General features: G+C 44.9%; 1 protein-coding gene across 3 annotated transcripts in view; it reads right to left on the reverse strand.

Moving 5' to 3' along the window:
• Nucleotides 1-14,940, reverse strand: part of LOC149313290 (transcription factor COE1-like) — a 113,565-nt gene that overhangs the window by 41,216 nt on the left and 57,409 nt on the right. For all 3 annotated transcript variants that reach the window (XM_089526420.1, XM_089526419.1, XM_089526421.1), the window contains one exon: nucleotides 656-737. In XM_089526420.1, the coding sequence (XP_089382546.1) occupies nucleotides 656-737 (82 nt within the window). The remainder of the gene's footprint in view (nucleotides 1-655; nucleotides 738-14,940) is intronic.

Raw genomic sequence — 14,940 nt, forward strand, 5'->3', positions numbered from 1 at the left:
GGCCAGGCCCTGGCGGAGCAGACGATCACACCCACCTTGATGAGTGAACACAACACAGCCTGAACACAACACAGATGCTGCTGTTACTGTGGGTGCAAGGAGAAGAGGGAAGCACCCTTTAAGGGATATGCCTGAGCCTGGGGGGCAGAGGGTGAAGGACCCCCCCAAGGAACTGCAACGCATCTGGACTGCAGTAACAGTGCATTGCAAGAATGGTGTTATGCTGCCCTATTGGCATCCAATTGTCATGTTTATCCTTTTCTCTTGTTGCTACTGTTAATGGTACCTTGCCTTCCCCCAGGGCTGGACTCCAAGCCAACTTACCAAATTCAAGCAGATACAGATACAAGCTCATATCAAAACCCAGGCCCTTTCTACAAGGGCCAGGAAACTACAGGGGGTGGCAAGTAGTATCCTGGACTGCAAGTAACCCAACCTGCACCCACTGCCCTCCATTCCCACACTGTGGCGGCTGTTTGCACAGGTGTCCCATTGAACTGCGGGATGTATCCAGCACCATTACAGGTTGCTCGCTTCTGAGGTCTGAACAAGTGATGCAGGGGATGCATGGAAACAAAGCCACAAAGAAGACCCAATGGGGCTGTTGGAAAAGAACAGGGGGATCCACACAGGATTGTGCCAAAGGGGATCTCACCTGGAACCGTCGCATATCTCGGGGATTCCCAGCATTTTTCAGGCAGTTCTGGTTACATTTGAGGAAGAACTTGAGGAAAAATCTAGAAACAGAAGGAAAAAAATTGAGATCTATTTGTCTACCTTTAAATATTTTATATCTTACTTTTTCCCAACATGGCGCCCAAGAAGGATCACACAATAGATTTCAACAAAACAAAGGTATGCTTGTTAATAAAGCAGATATGTTCATGGGCATTACATCTGTAACAAAATATTTGGCACCAGAGGCACCCCCCACAAAAAAAACCCCATAGGAATAGGGAAAGGGTTCTCACAGCACAGAAAAAGAAAAGCAGTTCATGTCCTAGCAATCATTTTTGAATTTACAAGAACAGTTGGCCCCTGTAACCACAGATTCCTTATCCAAGGACTCAACCATCCATGGCTAACCTGTTATATAAGGGACATCGTTTTTCTACTTGTATTTGATGGGAACTGAGCATCTATGGATTTTGGTATCCACAGGGGATCCTGGAACCAAACCCCAGCAGATACCGAAGGATCGCTGTAATAATATATATGTGTGAAATGAACAACAACAACACAACAATAACACAGTTCAGGGAAGCCTTACATAAATAAGCCAAGACACATTAATCTTGTAGAGACCACTTGAAAGCTTTTTCCAAAATGCATCCAAAATATGTGACATTTTCTTTCGTTGGTCTTTGCTTTTCTTATGATTTCCACTTTGCAGGCCAAGGGTCTATGCTTTTTAATATACTATGAATAGTTGGTGAAGCAGTCTTATTTGCACTCCCCACTTTTCAGTTTATCCAATGGCAGCTGCTGTTTACCTTGCTTGTTGCAGACAGGCTCACACAACTACAGTAGCATCTGCTAGAGAAAAATCACACTCTTTCCCAGCACAAACTTTGTTTATTGCATCATTTACTAAACACACAGTGCTGCAACCTGACACTGGAAGTCTGTATTTCTCCAACCCTCCTTCAGCATCCTCCCAATGCTGATGCTGCTAAAAAAACTCTTCCAGCTAGACAGAGGATGAGAAGAAAACAGAGACTGATCAGACATAAAAAGATTTTGTTAAAAAAGGAAACTGTTTTGTAAATGTGACCAGGGAGGCCGGATACAGTGTGGTGGTTTACAAGCTATGCTGATGTGGCATTGTGAACTGGGTTTGACTGCAGACAAACACACCCAATTCTAGTTGTTGGGTGAGCAAAGGATCTTTAACCACATTCTCCACACACTCACCAAAAACATTTCCCAGAATTCGTAGCAGGGGAATTGTCACAATTAAACTGCATGAAACAAGAACAAAGCTGTCGTTTGGACAGGTCCTCTGTGTGTGAAATTACTGGTACAACTACAAGATGTATCAGTCCTATAAGTTATTCAACTGGGATGCAGTCCAAAGCAAAGATGCAAAGAAGTTGCCTGATCAGTAACTGATCAGTAATCTGTTCAATACCTTTGGCCTGGTACATACCGCCAATAAGCAGCATACTAGGGCTGATACTAGGGTTAGGGACCACACGGCAACTGCATGGTCCCTAACCCTAGTATGTACTGGTGCCGTTGTGACGTAAGCGCCGATGGGCCATGCGTCGCTTACATCATGAGTGCGCCAATGGCACACTCGCAACGTCCCTGTGGCGCCATAGAGGGAACCTAGAAATACCGGGTTCTTTTTGCTCCACAGTGATGGCATGGCGTTTGGGGGTTGTGCCGTCCCTGCAGAGCAAAAACGGGCACCAGCAGGCCGCCGTTTCTCGGCAGTCTGTCCCGGGCCTAAGATTTCAGCTTGCTTAGTCACAAGTTGTCAGGACCAAGTGGGTCACTTGGCCTGGAAATGACATGGATGTGGCCACTAGGTGGAACTGGAGCAGAGGTTACTACAGTTCAAGTGGCAGGTGTGTGAGTCAGCATTTAGAAGCTGTGCATCACTGGATGTCTGATGCAACATGTAGGTGAAGTCAGCCAGCAGTGCATCATGGGCAATGGTATGATGCAACCTGCACTGGGGATGAAACCAGCAAGGTTTCATTGGTGGCATGGCTATCACATGACTTCACGGAAGACCATCTACATAAGGGAGAAGGTGACTATCTCCGTTGTTGGGTTGTTGTGGTCGGTGGCTGGCGAAGCACTTTGTTTGTATATAGAGCTGTGAGTATCCAAGATGGCTGTCTGGTACTCTGTGCAATCTTGTAAATAGCTTGCAACAAGTGATTAAAGCCCTCGTGCTCGAGAGAGCCTTGCCATCCAGCAGTGTTATTTCTTCAACCTGGGAGCTCAAGGCTGGTCAGCCTGCGTGGGAGGAATTTTTCCTTCTCAGCCTGAAGCCTTTGAAGACGTCTCTCCAAGAGCCTTCTCGAGGCGTCTTGCCTGCGTGGATCAACTCTGCATGTGGTCATAGTGGACACAGCGTGTCTCTCTACGCCCCAACACAAGTTTCTCTCAGAGAGAAAAAAAGGCAACACAAACCAATGGATTCAACTTAGAGTCCCCTAAAACATTAGGAAGTCTTTCTTTAGTGGAAGGAGTGTTTGGTGTGGCGCAGTGGTTTGAGCAATGGACTGCGACTCTGGAGACCAGGGTTCGATTCTCAGCTCGGCCATGAAACCTACTGGGTGACTTTGGGCAAGTCACGCTCTCTCAGCCTCAGAGGAAGGCAAGGGCAAACCTACTCTGAACAAATATTGCCAAGAAAAACCCATGATAGACTTGTCTTAGGGTGGCCATAAGTCAGAAATTACTTGAAGGCATGTAACAACAGCAACATGAACACTGTCCAGCTCATGCCCCGGTAAGTAAAACCATCCAGCCTGTGGCCATGCATACACTTCAGCTTCCCATCCTTCTGACTCAAAGTCCTTGCAAAACTGACACACAGACACAGAGTTGGGTTCCCTCCCTTGTATTCCTGATTTCTGTGCTGTCCCTTTAAGCCACTCCTGGAATGCATCCTTCTCTGCTTAAGAGGGTATTGATTGGTAACTGATCCCTGAGGCAGCTAATGGGCTATATTGCTTCAGAGGACGATCAATCAGGGAATACTAGCCTGGGAGATATCTGAGCCCAGCGGGAGGATGGGGTGGGCAAGGTCCCAAGGGGGGAAACAGAAGGAGGGAGGGTGGTAGGAAGGTTTTTGCAGGATACTGATAATTTATCAGAGCCTCAGAGGCACATCTGGCTCCTTCCAGAAGATGCATCACCATTTGAGAACCATTGCCTTAAGTGGATTCACCTACTGATGTGAAAGCCACCAATCCCCACTAGATTACAAGCGTGTTTACCTGCATGGCAGAATGGAGATGGACTGGGTGACCCTTGTGGTCTCTCCCAACTCTTTGATTCTACAAGACTCTAGGTCTCCTTTGGAGCTCCAAGTGCCCTGGTTTTATCCTTTAAACACCAGTTTAACAGCTTGAGGAAAGAATTTAAAGGACCATTACACACAGAAACTCTCATATCTGGCCAATACGGCCACTGCCTGGGGAATTCTGGGAGCTGTAGCCTTCAACATGTAAATTTTCTGAGCTTGGTCCAGCACCTAGAAATGAAGCAAGTAGTAGGTTCGATTCTCAGCTCATCCATGAAACCCAGAGATGGGGCCGTGGCAGTTAAAGTGGTGTCATGGCAGGGCTAAATGTGTATAGGCACTGATGATTAAGAGTATAAAATCCTTGAAACACTTCCTTCCTTCCTTCTGTAAAGCATAATATTCCACAACAGCTGGGCAACATATTGGATTCCTATCAGTCCTAACAATCATAAGATGCGTCTACACTGTAGAAATAATGCAGTTTGACCTCACTTTAAGTGTTGTAGCTCCGCTCTATGGAATCCTGTGATCTGTAGTTTTACAAGGTCTTTTAGCCTTCTCTGCCAAAGAGTGCCTCACCAAACTACAAATCCCAGCATCCTGTCAGATGGAGCCATAGCAGTAAAGTGGTGCCCTAGTTGTACAAAGAAATGGATCTTGCTTTAAATCTTGTGATGTCCTTTTATACGGGGAAAACCAAAATAGCCAAGATTCTGCATCAGGGTTGCACAGCACAAATCTATGCCATGTGGAATTATACATCCCTTGTGCTTCACAGCTCTTGTGTTGAATGACAGGGTTGAGCATCTGAAGGTACAACCATATATGAATGCACATCCCTGCGCAATGCACAGTGCTCTTCCATGCATAATGTGCACCCATGTGCAATGGTTCAGCATGCAAACTCTGGTTCCTCAGTCTTGAAAGGAAAATAGATATTTTGCTTCAGGCCAAAATTTCTAACCACGTACGCACACACATTGGGAGATCAATGGGATTCTGGTCATGGGGTGATAGTCAATAGAATCACAGAGTTGGAAGAGACCACAAGGGCAATCCAGTCCAACCCCCTGCCATGCAGGAATACACAATGACTAGAAAGAGTCCCAGATGGTGTGCATTGCTATGCACGGAACAGAACAGTCATGGGAAGAACATAGAGCACACAGCAATGTGGGGCATCCACATCTCTGATGCCAGTGATTCATAGGAGTGGGGAAATGTGGGGAGAGAGGAGGACGAGTGAGGTGCGCAAAGGGAAGAAGAAGCGGCGAAAAGCTCCCAAGAAGATGGATGGAAGCCAGAATGTATGATCCATTCCCCAACAGTGTTCCAGGCTGATGAAATATTTAGGATGCTTGTGTAGGGTCCTATAATTGTCATCCTAGCATAAATAATTAAAAGGCAGCAGCCAGTGTGTGTGTGTGTGTGTGTGTCTGAGAGCACTCTGGAGAAGCTTGGAATGGATGGGAACAGAGGCAAATCTTGCTCTAACACACATCCTGCCTCTGAAGAAATGGTATCACAAGCAGCAAGGGAAAATACCCCAAACTGCACCGAATTTGCAAACCCACATGGCTCACACTTGGACATTCTGCATGTTCATGGCAAAGCAAAAACTTTGTTCATGGCAAAGCAAAAACTGTTCTCTTTCCTCAGCCCTGACCTGCTAGCTTTTAGTCTCACAAACCTGAAGCAAAGAATAGATAGACAAACAGACATCTCTTTGGCTTGGTAGAGGAGCAATGATGGCATGCTTACATCTACCCTCACTGTTCCCATAAGCAGCGGTGGAAATTGGGGGATGCCCAGATATAGGGGGAGGCTAGCAGTCTCCACATCAGTGGAGCAGTGAAGCCACTCCAGGATTTAAACTGAATTTTAAAGGAGCAATCCAAGGTGCTGAACCCTTCTGTCAAAACAGGTCCAGTGACTTCTTTGAACTTTAGACTAAAGCGCAGAGTGGATTAACTACTTTGTAAATTTGGAGCCTGCTAGCCAATACTGACCAGTATCAGAAGCACAAAACAGTGGGATGCTGGGGGGGAAATCAAACATCCTTCGGCCAAATCTCAAATTGGAAGTAATGTGACATCGCTTCTTGCCACACTAGGAGTGATGGTTAAGCCTAATGAAGGAAGGAATGGCCCTGGCCCTTTTGATAGTTGCCTGTTGTTGGCTTGAACCATGTTTTCCCAATCCTGGAGTATTTCTACAATTATAGATAGTGTTATGATTCCACTTTTAACTTCCATTGACTCCTGGGGCTGGGAGTGTAGGAATGGGGCATTTAGGATTCTTAGCCAGAGAGCTTTAGTATCTCATTAAACTACAAATCCCAGGATCATGGGGTTTTCTCAGGACACAGCCATGGCAATGCTTTAATCATGTAGTGTGAAAGGCCCCTGGTTCCATTCCTGCCTGCCTGCTCAGTTGCTAATCCACCACAATCCCCACAATTCCCATATCTCCATAATTCTTCACATCCTTATCTCTTTGCATGCTCCCAATAAGACAGCAAAACAAACAATTCAGCGTCTAGGGTCATTTTTTTTTTTAGATTCTTGGATACTTGTCAAAAGTTGTTTTTGTTGTTGTTTTGGAGCACAGACTGATTCGGTTTTGTTTCTGGCAAAAAGATAGCAACCTGTTTTCAACCTAGTGTGTATTCTGAAAGAGTGCATCTAACACAATAGTTCCCAGACTTTGGTGCTCCAGATGTTTTGGACTTCATCTCCCAGAATTCTTGACTGTTGGCCATTGGACCAAAGTTTGGGAATCACTGATCTAACACATGCGCATAAAGTAGGCTCAATTAGATAAAGCACTAACCCAGTCTAACCCAAGTTCCTCAAGGCTCCACACCTTGCAGATGTGTTGGGACTATAAATGTCATAGCACTGGCCAGCACAGCTGACAGCCACGCTGGCTGGGGATGATGGGAGTTATCATTTGCACATTTGGAGGCTGGCAGGTTGGAAAAGTTCAACTCTTAAGAAAACACCTGGCCATCCTTATTTTCATTTGAAACTGATACAAGCTCAAGTGCATCTTGGCCTCCATTACATCTAGCTAGGAACAGAATACTGTGGGAATGGCAATTTGCTGTACAAATGACCTGCTGGCTACATGGAGCACACAACGCCCTTGTTGCAACAGCTCCATTTCCAGGCACAATTCCAAATGCAGGTGTTGAGTTATCAGTTCTGAAGTCCAGGTTATTTGAGGACCATATTCTCTTTGTGTAAATTATTACCCCATCCATAAAAAAAGGAGATAGCAAAAGACTGCAGCAAAATTATGCTCAAAATTCTGCAACATAAGACTCAATCGTACATGGAGAAAGAAATTGCAGAAGAGCAAGCGAGGTTCAGGAAAGGAAGAGGCAGTAGGGACCACATTGCAAACATGCAATGGCTGCGCCAAGGAATTCCAAAAGAAAATCAACATATGCTTTATAGACTATAGCAAAGCCTTTGACTTTAGGAGCTATGGAATGCTCCTACAGATATGCAAGTGCCAATACATCTGATGGTCCTGATGAGAAATGTGTGCGTAGGACAAGAAGCAACTATTAGAACAGAATATGGAGAAACAGAATAGATCCCAATTGGCAAAGGGGTCAGACAAGGCTGCACATTATCACCCTATTTGTTCAACTTCTTTGCAGAAAATAACATACATACAAAGATCAGGTTTTGACTCAGAAGAAGGAGGAGTAAAGACAGGAGGAAGAAACACCAACAATCTAAACAGAAGACACCATACTAATGGCGGAAAACATCATAACTTAGAACAGTTACTTAGAAGGTCAGGGAAGAAAGTGGAAAGGCAGGCTTAATGCTGAACATAAAAGAAAACAAAAAGTAATGACCATGGAGGATTTATATAAATTCAACCTAGACTATGAGGAAATTGGAATAGTTAAGGGTTTCCCATATCTTGGATCAAACATTGTTTTAACTGCTTTTATTTTATTTTTGAAAGTCTAGACTTTTAAACTTTTGAATTTTGTGAATTTATAAATATGGGTTTGTTTGTTGTTGTTTTTAAAAAACCTGTTATACACTGCTTTGATCTGCGAAAACAGTGGGATGTAAGTAAGAGTCAGCATGGTGCAATGGCTTGAGTGTGGACTATGATGACCAGGGTTCAAATCTCCACTTGTTCAGGGGGACCCACTAAGTTACCTTGGGCAAGTCACGCTCTCTCAGCCTCAGAGAAGGGCAAAGGCAAACCCCCCTTCTGAACAAATCTTGCCAAGAAAATCCTGTGATAAGTCAGAAATGGCAATAAGACAGTATAATTTTTAAAACACAATAAAAACACGGCATTGGTATGTCAAAAATGTAAACTCCTTATAACAGGCCATTCAAAACAGGCCCAGTGTTGGTCCGTGAGGAAGGCGCAGCCTCCAGACCATGGGACTTCCCCGTGGACCAAAAAGAACCCACAAAAAGCAGGTTCTTCTTGCGATGCCATTATGACATCGCAGTGCGCCAATGGTGCACTCGCGACATCAGAATGGCACCGTGACATTATGTGTCCGGCACGTAATGATGGTGGCGCCCATTTGTACAGGTCGCCACCATTTTGACGCCCTCATTACGTGTGAGGGGCGAGGGGCATCTAGAAGCACCGCCCCTCGCACGTGACGAGGGTGTCCTTTCGCATCTGTCTGGACCGGGCCAGAGATACGATATTAAAAATGTAAAACTCTTAAAAACATACCACAATAAATATTGCAATAAGAAGTCTTCCTGGGTGTAATTGCACATTAAAAGCCTTGTTGTTGTTGGGTGCCTTCATGTAATTTCTGACTTCTGGTGAGCCTAAGGTGAACCTATGATGGAATTTTCTGGGGTCGAGAGTCTGTGACTTGTCCAAGGTCATCCAGTGGATTTCCATGGCCAAGCAAGGACTCAAACTCTGGCCTCCAAAGTCACAATCCAATGCTCAAACCACGGCACCACACTTAAAAGGCTGCTGGAAAAGAAAAAATGTTGCCTGTCGGAAAATAGAAAGCAAAGAGGAGCCTAAACTAGCCTCTTGCAGAAGGGAGTTCCAAAGTTTCAGCACGATTACCGCAGAGTCCCACTATTTGCAGGATCACAGCAAGCGCATGTGAATGTCCCACCAGACGCCCTCATGTCCTTTCAAAACTAAAGAAACTATTGGGACCAAACCAGAGGACCACAAGGACGAGGAAAAAGGACCTCCGCACCACATTCCTTGTTTTTCCATTTATTATTTTATAAAAGAGAGAAAGAAAGAACCTTTGGAGGTTAATCACAAGAGTGAAACAATCTCAAGGAACAAGAGATGCTGACTTAAAAACCCTGGTTGGCTGGAGTTCCTGCTCTCCTTGCAGGTGGTAATCAAGGAAAGGAAGGAATGCAGAAGGGAGGAGGAGGAAAAATAGGTAGATATATATATCTCAGAGGGAGAGGGAGGATGAGTGAAGGGGGGGAGAGGGAAGGGGAAAGTTACCCCTCCCCATTGCAAGATTGACAGCGAGTCAACAACCCCTCCCTTTTGGCCCCCCAACTCTGCCATGGCCACTGTCCTCTCCTCTGGGGCCACCAACTTTGAGTAAGAGACAAGAGAAAGAAATAATAATAAACAGGCGTCGGACTCCTTCACCTCCTTAAGCAGCGGCGGCGGCATGCGCAGGCCCAGGGAGTTAAAAATAAAGACAATGTGCATACATTAGCATCCATAATGCACAACTCTCCCCATTTAATATGCAAATTTCCAGCTACGCTGCCGAACACCTTCTGTTCTGAGCGCATAAATTTGAATTTGCAATTAGAATAATCTTGTATAATTAATGAAAAGCGTCAATTTTAGCTCCTAAGTAATTTGATTAACATGTTGATAGGGCACTTATCGGGCTCTCTAAACCAGAGGGGCTGGGCGTCACACAAGAACGAGGGGATGAGAGAGAGAAAAAGAGGGAGATGGACAAAGTGGAGAAAGGATGACAGTAGAGAGGTGGAGAGCAGGAGAAAGACCCCAACCCCAGTATAAGCAACTTCCTCTGAAACTGAAGGAATGCTTAGATCATAGAATCATAGAGTTGGAAGAGACCACAAAGGCCATCCAGTCCAACCCCATTCTGCTATGCAGGAACTCTCAATCAAAGCATCCCCATTGACAGATGGCCATCCAGCCTCTGTTTAAAGACCTTCAAAGAAGGAGACTCCACCAAAATCTCCAAGGAAGGAGTGCGTTCCACTGTCGAACAGCCCTCACTGTCAGGAAGTTCCTCCTTATGTTGAGGTGGAATCTCCTTTCCTGTAGCTTGCATCCATTGTTCTGGATCCTGTTCTCTGGAGCAGCAGAAAACAAGCTTGTTCCCTCCTCAATATGACACCCCTTCAAGTATTTAAACAGGGCTATCATATCACCTCTTAACCTTCTCTTCGCCAGGCTAAACATCCCCAGCTCCTTAAGTCGTTCCTCATAGGGCATGGTTTCCAGGCTTTTCACCATTTTAGTCACTCTCCTTTGGACACATTCCAGTTTTTCAACATCCTTTTTAAATTGTGGTGCCCAGAACTGGATGCAATATTCCAGGTGGGGCAGAATGGAGTGGCACTATTACTTCCCTTGATCTAGATACTATACTTTTACTGATGCGGCCTAAAATCGCATTGGCCTTGTTAGCTGCCGCGTTGCACTCTTGACTCATGTTCAATTTGTGGTCTATTTAGACTCCCAGATCCCTTTCACATGTAATTTCATTCAGCCAGGTGTCGCCCATCCTATATCTGTGCATTTTATTTTTCCACCCTAAGTGTAATACCTTAAATTTCTCCGTGTTGAATTTCATTTTGTTAGCTTTGGCCCAGCTTTCTAGTCTATTCAGGTCATTTTGAATTTTGATCCTGTCCTCAGGAGTATTAGCTATTCCTCCTAATTTGGTGTCATCTGCAAATTTGATAAGTATGCTCCCAATTCTGTCATCCAAGTCGTTGATAAAGATGTTGAATAGCACTGGGCCCAGGACAGAGCCCCGTGGGACCCCACTGGTCACTTCTCTCCAGGATGAAAGTTTTGTGGAGAGAGTGGGGAGAGCAGATGAATCCAGAGATGAGAAAGAGAAAAAGTGAGATCCCACATCCAGATTACACAGTGGAACATATCTGGAGTTATGTAGTAATTGTGGTATACAACCATTGGGTTGGATGGCAATGTTGTGCCACTGAATACACAACCAAATGTCATGCACAAATGGACGCACATCTCTTCATGTGACTGCACATCTGTCTCTATAATTCTAGGCTTTCTCGTTAGGAATATAGTGTTTAAATTGAAGGAAATAATAGTGCCATTCTATTTTCCTTTTGTCAGACTTCACACAGAAAACTGTGTCCCCATTCTGGACACCACAAGTCAAAAGGGATGTGGACAATCTGGAGCATGTCCAGAGGAGGGCAACCAAAATGATGAAAGGCCTGGAAGCCATAAAGCCCTAGGAGTAGGGACTTAGGGAACTGGGTATGCTTAGCCTGGAGAAGAGAAAGTTAAGGGACATGATAGCCCTGTCATGTTGAGAATGGAGGATGCTTGCTTTCTGCTACTCCAGAGACTAGGACCAGGAACAATGGATGCAAGTTACAGGAAAAGAGATTCCACCTCAACATTAGGAGGAACATCCTGACAGTAAGGGCTGTCCAACACACTCCCTAGGAGAGTGTTGGGAGTCTCCTTCTTTGGAAGTTTTTAAACAGAGGCTGGGTGGCCATCTGTCACTGAAAGTGCTTTGAATGTGTATTCCTGCATGGCAAAGTGGATTTGGAGTGGACAACCCTGGGGATCTCTTCCAGCTCTAGCATTCTATAATAGCACCAAATGCAGAACGATGCTTCCCCTTTTCTCTCTGTTTTGCTGTTCACGTACACTCAGTAGGGGATTCTGGGTGCAGCTGTTGTTTACCTTCCTGTTGTATGCAGGCAACCATGGCTACTGTAGGAATGGCCAGAGAAGGATTCCAGTTTTTCCCAGCTCAAACTTTATTGCATTGTTTACATTTAAGCACTGAAGTAAATTCAGGGAGTGGGCAGCTATGAAAGAACTAGACAAAATCCTAAAGTGTAAAGATATACAGCTGAACACTAAAGTTAGAATCGTCCAAACTCTTGTACAGTGGAACCTCGCTTATGTGGGGGATCCGTTCTGGACCCCCCCAAATAAGGCGAATTCTGCCTATGCTCGAGACTATTCAAGTGAATGGGGCTTGTGTGCCACCCCTTGCACCCTGCACACTCCCTCACAGCTTGAGCACATATGCTCAAAGCCGCTTATAATGTGGGTGCACTGTATTCCCTGTCACCCTATGCAGATGCAAGAGCTGGATAGTGAAGAAAGCAGATAGGAAGAAAATCAATTCATTGGAGATGTGGTGCTGGAGAAAAGTGCTGAGGACACCGCAGATGGCCAAAAAGGCGCACAAATGGGTCCTGGAACAGATTAAGCCAAAACTCTCCCTGGAAGCTAAAATGGCTAAACTGAAGCTGTCATACTTGGGCCACATAATGAGAAGGTACAACTCATTAAGAAAGACAATAATGCTGGGAAAAGTAGAGGTAGTAGAAAGAGAGGAAGACCGCATGACAGATGGATGGACTCTATTAAGAAGGTCACGGGTGTGAGTTTGCAAGACCTGAGCAGGGAGGTAGAGGATGGGGGCGCTTGGAGATGTCTCATTCACAGGGTTGCCATGAATTGAGATCAACTTGAAGGCAGCTAACAACAACAAACCTCAGAGACACTGCTGCAACTGGGCACAATGAGTCCCAGTAAATCATCCTCATCATTGCCTTCACCACCACCATTTAGCGAGCACCCATGAGGAAGTATTCTCAAGCTGTGAGCAGTTTGATACAGACATGTGTTCAGCACTTCCAGAGCACTGATCTCTACCCTCAAAATATGCTCAGCATCTTGGATAGCTCCTTGTTTGTACTAAAACCCACAGTGGATTCACCATCCCAATGACATGGGAGCAACAGGCCACCACTGTATGTGTGAACAGGCTTGTTTTGAGTTAAGGAATCCATTTGACATATCCTCCTGCTTGGTTCCAAACCAGAGTCACAGTTGTGGAAGATGATCTTTTGCTGTTGTTGTTAACTGCCCTCAAGTCAATCCCGATGCATGGTGACCCTCTGAATGAAACATCTCCAAGACCTCCTGTTCTTCACTGCTCTGGTTAGGTCCTGTACATTCAGACCCTTGACCTCCCTAATTGAGTCTATCCATCTAACTTTTGTTGCCTTCCTCTTTTTCTCCTGCCCTCCACCTTACCTAAACTGAATTTCCTGGACTTTAAATCCATTGTTTGCCCATGTTTTCATCCTGCCCAGGATAGAAAGGGTGTGTGTGTGTAAAGATGTGTGTCTGAGACCCATCTGAAGGAGAAGCTGAAATATCAGTACATACAATGGTCACTGGCCAGACAGACCTTAATAGGTTTGATTCTTCTCCTCCTAATCTCCCCACTGGCTTGTCAATCCCCATTCTTTTCCATCAGCCACCGGCTGCCTCTCGGCTGGGGTGAGTGACAGGCAGACTTTCCCAAGATACTGGGCCCCTGTGGCAGTTGCGCCGATACTATCACGGTGGACAAAAGCCAGGGAAATGTCAGTGTGTTATCACAGCATCCTGACCGCCACCAGGATGTGCCAAAAAGGGAGGTCCTTTCTCTTCCCACTGGCCCATTGTCCAACTGATGGAGAAAGTGACTTTTACACACGCGCGAAAGAAGAGGGGTAATGTCACACAAACGCTTTCTCTGTGAGCCAAGGGAGGGGTCTGCTGTGTTGATACAAGGGATGGGTAGACACATTTCTTCTAGTGTGTGTGGACCAGAAATAGCCCAGAAATCCCTGACATCCTCTGAAAGCGAATAATGTTTGCCTATAGTAGATGCAAACCATTTCTCTGGCAAAAGAGGTATCACTGGAAGGCACCAGACCTGAAGGTTACAGCCCATGATGCAAATGTGCTATGCACCATCAAGTCAACGTTGGGCTATTAAAACAATAGGATTTATCTATGCTTTGTCTCTGTATTCAACAAACGATTGAATGGGTTAGCTCTGTCTTGTAATTTGCCATCAAGTCAGCATCGACTTATGGCAACCCTATGAATCAGACAATTCCAAGGGCTCCTGTTATTAACACTCCAGCTCAGCTGTGGCTTTTTTTTTTTACTCAGTCAATTTATCTGTAATGTTTTCCTGCTACTTTCCACTTTTCCTAGCATTATTCGTTTCCAGTGAGTCACTGGAATATGTCCAGAGTACATCCAAAGGACAATAACCTCTGTTCACTCATTTTGGTTTCTAGTAAGAACTCTGGTTTGATTTGGTTTTGTCGTTGTTGTGGCATTAAGTCAGATTTGACAATATAGAGACATTATGAATGAGATACTTCCAAGAAACCCTGCTTTTAACAGGCTTGCTCAGGTCTTGCAAACTCAGGGCCAGGGCTTCTTTGATTGAGTCGAACCATCTGCAATGTGATCTTCCTCTTTTCTTATTGTCTTCAACATTAAATACCAATATCATCATTTCTGTGAGTCATGTTGTCTCAGTATGACAGCCCTGGTTTAGTCATTTTGGCTTCTAGTGAGAACTCAAGCTTGATTTACACTCTAAAACCCTTTATTTGTCTTTTTGGCAGTGCATGATAACTGTAAAAATTCTCCTCCAACACCATATTTCAAATAAGTTGATCTTTCTCCTGTCAGATTTCTTCACTGTTCAGCTTTCATAACTGTACACACAAGTGAGGAATATTATGTCATGGATGATCCTGACTTTGGTATCTAGAGATACACTAATTTGTTCTAGGATCCATTTACTTGTCTTTGTCATGGTCCAGCTATGCTTAATTGCTGTGTTTGGGCATGTGAATTAAGAAGGTTAAGGGGCGATATGGTAG

Source organism: Sceloporus occidentalis, unplaced genomic scaffold, assembly GCF_023333645.1.
Source record: "Sceloporus occidentalis isolate IW3139 unplaced genomic scaffold, rSceOcc1.0.p SCAF_5, whole genome shotgun sequence".
NCBI classification, from domain to species: domain Eukaryota; kingdom Metazoa; phylum Chordata; class Lepidosauria; order Squamata; family Phrynosomatidae; genus Sceloporus; species Sceloporus occidentalis.